Raw genomic sequence first — 7,860 nt, 5'->3', positions numbered from 1 at the left:
CATTGAACTTGTCATGAAATATCTTAATTGATTTCAAGTATTTCTTAGAATCCTTAATGTGACAGGAAGACAAGGGTCGAGCATGACATGCCTGAATAACGTGTTGCAATTCATTTCTTGTGTAAAATACTACCTGTATTATTATAATTTTTTTGTTTTGTTTTAATAATAGAAAGCCCACATTCGAATGATAATTTAGTTTTGGACGTATTTTTTGCAGAATTTTCTGACTGCGTGGGGAGCTCCCCCCTCCCTCGGGCACTCCCCACAATGGGTCAGCAACAAATGTTCATATTGTCAGCCCCCTGTTGAAAATCTTCCTAAGTCACTGGTATGTCACCAAAAGTGGATTTGATAGTATGCATTCCCGTCAATTGACAATCCAGATGAACCTAGTATAACAAACCTTCTCATAGTTTCATCAAACAATAATGCTGTTAATAAAATAGAGACACTTCGTCATTGTTTCACCATATGCTGTAAATAAGACAAGAAGAACTTTATCATTGTTTCATCATACAAACATTTTCATAGTCATTTTTCATATGGAGGGTAGTCAAGTGTGGTTTGGGTATGGATGTGCCGCTGAAAGTCGACAAAATCACATACCAATATGAAAAGAAGTTTATTGTAAAATTCTGCATATTTTTGATATCGGATTGACTTTTCTTTTCTCCTAGCAATCTGGTCGTAGATTGCATTGCCATGTAGAAAATAGAAAAAGTATTCCTCTCAATAAAACAATAAAATAATCTACGAGAAGGAGATTTATTTCGATTAATTGATCTTCACGATTCGATTTCATCGAAAAGAAAGGAAGTCCTTATTGTTGCTCATACATTATATCAAAAACAAAAAGTTGGGTTATTAATGGCCACTTAAACTAAGTGCTACTATTGCAATACCTGGAAAACACCCCATGGTCTTTTCCATGAATTTCAACTTGGCTTTCAAAGCTGAAACTCAATATCTGTGCTCAAACTGGTTTGTATTATTACGTTTGTTTGTTTTCAGCATTTCAACAAATTTGTTACTGGACCTATGTGATCCAGTTAATAGAGAGTTTGCGAAATGCAGTTCAGAAACCTCAACGTCTAATGAATGAATTTTGTTAAAATATTGTTTGTTCCAAACGTTAAGCTTGGTATATACTTTTGTGTGTGATCATGACGTACAAAAATCAGTTTGCGAAATCGCGTTCTCTGAAAACTTGAACGGGAATGGGATTAAGTTCCCGTATGAATTGCCTATTTTTACTGGAGCAAGCAGTTAACCATACTTCTAGAAGACTACTATAATTAATAGTAGTGCATATATTTTAAAATATTACATGTCATAGGTTGCGCCTGGTAGGTGAGTGGGTAGGGAGGAGGAGAGGGAGGGCATTGGAAGTGGACAGGGAGGTGCAATGGCGGTAGCCAATGGGGAGGGACAGCTCCCCATGGGACATCTTGTCCTCCTTCTTGACCCTCCGCCTGTTGGATGCTGGTCGCAGTGATATTTTACGTTTAAGGCCTTTTTTGCCCATTTTGGTTAATAATGTTTCCCCTTGAACATGTTAAAAGTCGTCTCACCATGCCCTCCTCAAAGAAAAACCCTTATAACGTGCGAGTGGGGTATTATAGGAGGGGGTAAAGTTTAAATGGAGGGGAGAGGGATTGGAAACGGGAGGTGCCAGAAACCAAACACCATGAACAGAGATGAGGGGCCAATATTCTCAGGCACGTATATGAATCATTTCAGGCGCTAGTGCGTCCTCTGTTGGTTACAAATCGACCTGAAGGAAGGATCTAGTATACCATCACTCCGATGATAGCATTCGACCAAGATGGCCGAAACTGACAGGTCAGGTAAATGTATTTGGTTTTGACAAGAAGAACATTCTTTAATTGTATCACACAAACCTAATGAATTTCTTCAAGAAGTTACAATGTAAGATTGTCTTTGAATCTCATACAAAAACATCACCTAGAACTTCAAAAACCACAACACATAAAATATACTTCCATTACTTCATATTTATCTATCGGTTATTGCAGTTTGTACATTAATTGGAGGAATGTCAAAACCTACAAAAATGCGGTTCGGCTAAGTTCTTTGCCGCTTGGAACAGGTGATACCGATTTCCCGACAATGGCCTATTTTGTCATACATGTACTCATAACAAATCAATCAATTAATGACTCTCTGTAATGGCGTGTACTTGTCTCAAATGAAAGAAAAAAGAGGAGAAATAGGGGGGAAATGAGAGCAGAGACAAATAAATCGCAGTTTTATGCCACATCATTTTGTGGCACCACCAAGAAATATTGTTACCAAACCGTAAGATGTCGTTCCTCGTGTCAATCAATTTGCCTTCAATCCACGGGTGTCTGAGGAATATCTGTTCTATAATTTGAAGGTAATAATTCAAAAGGAAGAATGTCTCATATTCAGCTCCGTTGATATATGATATGTTGCTGTTCAATAATAGCATTTTTCAAATAATGTTGGATCTAGTTTATATAGCCTATTTTATATAGAGAGCCAAAGCGCAACAACATCATTATGTACGTTGAAGAGAAATCTGAAAAATTGAAACCATACTCGGAAGCAAATATATTGCACACCTACACAGTTTCCTTATATAAAAATCTGTAACTTGTTCATGCTCTGATAAGTACACTGGTATCATTGAGAAAGACATTATTAATTTATATCATGATGTTATTGAGTACTTGTACTTTTGTGTGCTGCATTGGTTTGATATTTAAAGGCGCGAATAAATAGGTCAATCACTCGAAATTGAATTGGTTCTGAGTCTCCTCCATTTCTTCAATTGGTATCAAAATCGTAAAAGTAGCAAGCCATGATTAATCCGCATATTCCTAACATTTATGACTTTTGAATTGCCATTTACATACATCAATGTTCTTTCACATGTATCAGTTTGGAGAAAATACATAAATAGTGAAATTGGTACACATTTAAGGAGTTGTTCTTTTTTTTCAGATTCCCAGGTTTGTGCAATTTCTCGTATATTTTATGTTGGAAAGCCTTTGTTCTCTGACACGTATTTGTCTTCAAGGTGAATCAGCTAAAAGGATTGAAAAAAGAAAGCTGTGATAAAGATCAACGTGCTATGATGTGCGGATATAAAATTAATGCCAAAAAAGTGACATGGCAATATAGCTCCCATACAAGAATTATTCTAAACGTTTTAAATCATGACCAATGAAAGTTTTCAAGCTTATCTCCAAATGCCAGTAATTTTGGAACCCTTTAAGTTTTCTGCTTGACACAGATTGTGCGATTGATCTTATAGACATCACAATAAAGTGATGTAATCCGGTGTAAAAGAATCTAGATTTGTGTCACTTTCTATGCTGCTGCATTGTTGTTCCTCCCAAATCAATGTTGGCTAATTACACTCTGAAGAACTGTATCACGTGACTACCCTTTGGTAGTGTGGCAGCCACTGCACCTTGCGACCTTCTCACGCTTGCTCTGTGATTGATTAATTCACACAGAGTTGTTTGATTGACAAGTTTTCTGTCAATGACTATTGAATAAAATGTAAAAACAAAACTACATTACGCAAGATAAGGGGGGTATAAAATAATATAAAGTCCGCTTCTAGTGAAACCCAGAATTGAACTTAAATACACCTAGCGTTCTTTCTTAGATGAGATCCGGGATGTGGAAAGTAGACTTTGCTTTCAAGATTAGTACGTTTTATTTGAGTTAATTTTGACTATATTAAAGATGTTCGGTCGATGTACTATATTGATTACAGTTTTTATAGATTTTGGAAAGAAGATCTTATGACAATAGTTGTGCACACACTACAAGATGAATTAACTGAAAAGTTTGCTGCCTCTGTGCGTACATTGGTGCTGAATACAAGAAAAAAAGAGGTAAAAATAAACTGTAAGTTTTAAATAATTAGAGAGTGAAGACCTTTGGACTTTTCATAACTTTTTAAATTTATGTGTTGGATATCCAATTCGTGCATGTGCATACTTTTTTCTCAAAAATACCTCGGAGAGAAGGTATGGCTCAGGTAAAGAATGTCGTTATATAAATATCACGTCATGATTTTGGTCTACTCTCGATTCAAACATCACAGATTTCTGTATTAACAACACTGTCGCCTCCAATATATATATTGAATTTTGGCACATATTGTTTGTTATTAATATATACCAGACAACTGCAACTGCAATTGCAATATTAAGGGATATAATTTTAACATTCAAAATGTCCTCTTTTGTTGATGAAAGTTTATGTAACTTGCTCAACAGATAGGAACCAGCGTAGATGTCAAAGCAACATGAATACAATATGGTTAAAAATGTGACGGTGTCACGGTAGCCTCTAACATTTATGACATTTGTTAAGTGGGGAAGGTAAAAGTCAAAGTGTTCATAGAAATCGGCCATATCAATCACTTTCCAGGACGTAAGCTCCCGCCAGCATCCTGTTTTACAAGAATGTCCAAAAATTTCTTGGACATCAAAAAATTCCTTTTCCGAGCCAAAAGCTCAACAATAAAGAACCAAGTTTCCTTCTTATATACTTAAAAGAATCAGAAGGTTTGAAATGCATTTATGTCTCCTACTATAAACTTGTTCACATTTCTATAAATTGTCTATTGAAGTATTTTTTTCTGCACTTGTATCTTCATTTCGTTTGTACCTCTCTTACAACAAATGGAAAGATGTATTGAAATTATCATTCACACAAGTTACAGACCAAAGGACATATTCATGGAATATATACCATAACAGATTGATCAGTTAGTGCTGCAGTGTCAATATATGCATTGAAATAGGAAAATCACTTCTCATATCGCATTGTGTATTGTAAAACTCCTCTTGTTTTGATTTGTCCATGTATGTATGAGACAAAATACAGATGCAGCCTTAGGAATATTATTTGGTATATTCCCAGGTCGATTTGTACAATAAAAAACAAAAAAGCGTCCTTCCTTGCACCTAATATTGGATTCTTTCGCTTAACCAATGCTTTATTTCATATGCATGAGGCATAACATCGGATGCAGCGTTTTTCTATAGGAATATTACTGGGTATGGGGAACCGGATGACGGGTCACACATTATGAGAAAGCCAAATTGCAATGATCGACACATTATACCCCAGAGGATGAAATCATGTCATCCCACAACTTATGAGGTCAATACAAAGTTTAGACGTACCTCAGTGACAAATTTTCGGTCACAATAAGCATGTATCCACACTGTGATCCTCGCATTTATAATATTTAATGTCTCGCAAAGCCTGATATCCTGCTAGGACCTCTCAATATAATATTGCCCGTTAGAACTAAGGGATCAGGATTTAGCTGTTTCATTTGGCAAAACATGAAATTTTTTTTTCGTGAAATGTATAATGAAAACTACATTAAAGGTCATATATATTGCTCGGACAACATCATATCATTGGCAAGCTAATATTATGAGGAAAATAAAAATGACTCCCTTTTTGAGAAAATAAGACGTTTATAATTGATATTCCGCAAAAACCAACTGTAAGCGGTGAGTTCCTTCGAACGAAAAAATGGATTGTAAACACTCTCAATGCACAGAACGTATACTGTTGTTGTTCTCAGAAAAGAAGTCTAATCAAGTGTTACAAATTTAATGGTTTTTAAACATATGGATACAATCAGCCGCTTCTTTGTTATATATTAGTAAATTGTGATATTACAATCAAAATCATGAGAAATATTTGGACAAACATATTTTGAGCTTAGAATTTGAGCGTGAGACTAGTATATTCAGTAGTCTCGGTGATCAATATTGTATTTATTATGCAAATAAACAATTTCAATGGGCCAGTAGCTAAGCCTTTGTTGACCATTGAAAGTCACGCATTTATACATGAATCATAGACCATCTGGATGATCTATGCATGAATGAACATGAAAAGAGCTCTAGGCCATTATGTTTATATCGTGAACATAAAGGATTACCCCACTTTCCACTATAGTGTCCGCTTCATTTACTTACGTCATTAGCCCGCTGCCTTGAAAATTAATTTCGCTTCGAACGGGGGAAGGACCCGAACGAGGACGGACTTTACCAACACAATTTCTCTTTTTTCAGGAGAAATACGCATAAACAAATTGCAACGAGTGTCAACTTATAATAATTATTCTCTTCGAATGGAGTTAAACTTGTTTTTGCAATAGATATGCCCTTTAACTTGAATACAACTGAAAGTCTGAAAACATACATTGTAAATCTCATACACTGACACCCGTAAGACACCGAAAGCATACAACATAATGTAATACCTATTCCGTTTATTCCAATTATTTGTTGAGGAGACAAATCGATAGTTTCAAATTCCTTATATTCATATGAAGTAACTGGGAAGTGTGTTGTGAACTGCAGTCGAACAAAGTTCCTTCTTGTTTTGACAATTGCATTATTTATAAAATGTCAAATCTCAACTCAACGTTAGCTTGAATAAATGTCTACAACAATATTACTTGTTGACTTTAATACTGTTTGTATAAATGTCCACATCTCAAGTCATTGATTGCTAACATTGATTTTAAATATCAGAGTGACTTTCCTTTTTTCCTGGTCGTAGATTTTATTGCCATGTAGAAAATAGAAAAGTATATCTCTTGATTTTTAGCAAAGTGGGTACGTAACTCGCTGGTAACTGGATCACGCACCTTTTGGAATTGGAAAAGTACATGCCATAAACTTTGTATTGCGATCATTTCGATCGTGGTGTAAAACTCAAAAGCGTAATCTAGTTGCCTTGCCTTGCCTTGCTGGCTACATCAGCCATGTCGGCTGTAGCCCTCCTCATGAAGCTTCCATTGTTCTCTGTCTTGCGCTATCCTAGCCCAGGTTGTGCCAATGTAAGATGTGATGTCGTTCCGCCATCTGCGTTTTTGTCTTCCCCTTCGCCTTCTGCCTGTTCTAGGTTGCCACTCTGTTAGTCGTTTTGTCCACCTGTTATCATTTGATCTTGCTTGTCCTGCCCTTCTCCATTTTGCCTCTTTTATTTTCTCCAGGATGTCCTTGACTTTGGTTTTATTTCTTATATGCGAGTTCCTAATTTTGTCCCGTATTGTGATATTCAGCATTCTTCTTTCCATTGCCCGCTGTGCTATTATCAGTTTTTGTTCTAGGTATTTAATTGTTGTCCACGTTTCGCAGCCTTATGTCATTGTAGGCAGCACACATTGATTCCTTAATATCATTGATAGTTTTCTATCACACACAATGTCTTTATATCTGCCAAAGCAGCTCTAGCCAGCCTTAATTCTGATTAGTACTTCCTCTCTCGTGTTGTCTTCCAGCTTCACAGTCTGGCCAAGATATTTGTAGCTTTCTACTTTTTCTATCTCATCAGTTTCAACTACAATGGGCTCATTTGTTTCGAAATTTGTCATGAATTTTGTTTTTCCTTTGTGTATTTTTACTGATGTTGTTGTTAAAGCAACATCATCTGCGAATCTCAGGTCTGTCAGCCATTCTCCATCTATATTTATTCCTTGTTTCTCCAAATCTAACTTGTTGAAAATCTCTTCCATGGCAGCTGTGAAGATTTTTTGTGACATTGTATCCCCTTGCCGCACTCCCCTCTTTATGTGAATATGGTTTGACACATCATTGTCCAAATGGATTGTGGCTACTGCATCTGTGTAGATATCCTCTATGATGAGCACATAGGTTTCATTGACTCCTATTCTTCTTAGGGCTGCAAAAGATCTGAATGTTCAACCGAATCAAATGCCTTTTCATAGTCTATGTACCCTACACAAAGCTTTAGCTGGTATTCATTCGCCTTTTCAATCAGCTGGTTTAATGCGTGTAGATGGTCTGTTGTTGAGAA

General features: G+C 36.1%; 1 protein-coding gene across 1 annotated transcript; it reads right to left on the bottom strand.

Annotated features, from left to right (window-relative positions):
• Positions 1-7,273: 7,273 nt before the first annotated feature.
• LOC140142342 (uncharacterized) lies at positions 7,274-7,585 on the bottom strand. Its single transcript, XM_072164312.1, has one exon. The coding sequence runs from the start codon at positions 7,583-7,585 to the stop codon at positions 7,274-7,276; it is 312 nt and encodes a 103-aa protein (XP_072020413.1).
• Between the last annotated feature and the right edge of the window lie 275 nt (positions 7,586-7,860).

This window comes from Amphiura filiformis, chromosome 20 (assembly GCF_039555335.1).
Source record: "Amphiura filiformis chromosome 20, Afil_fr2py, whole genome shotgun sequence".
Taxonomy (NCBI): Eukaryota; Metazoa; Echinodermata; class Ophiuroidea; order Amphilepidida; family Amphiuridae; genus Amphiura; species Amphiura filiformis.
The sequence above is the reverse complement of the archived record's forward strand: the minus strand, read 5'-3'. Positions and strand labels throughout refer to the sequence as shown.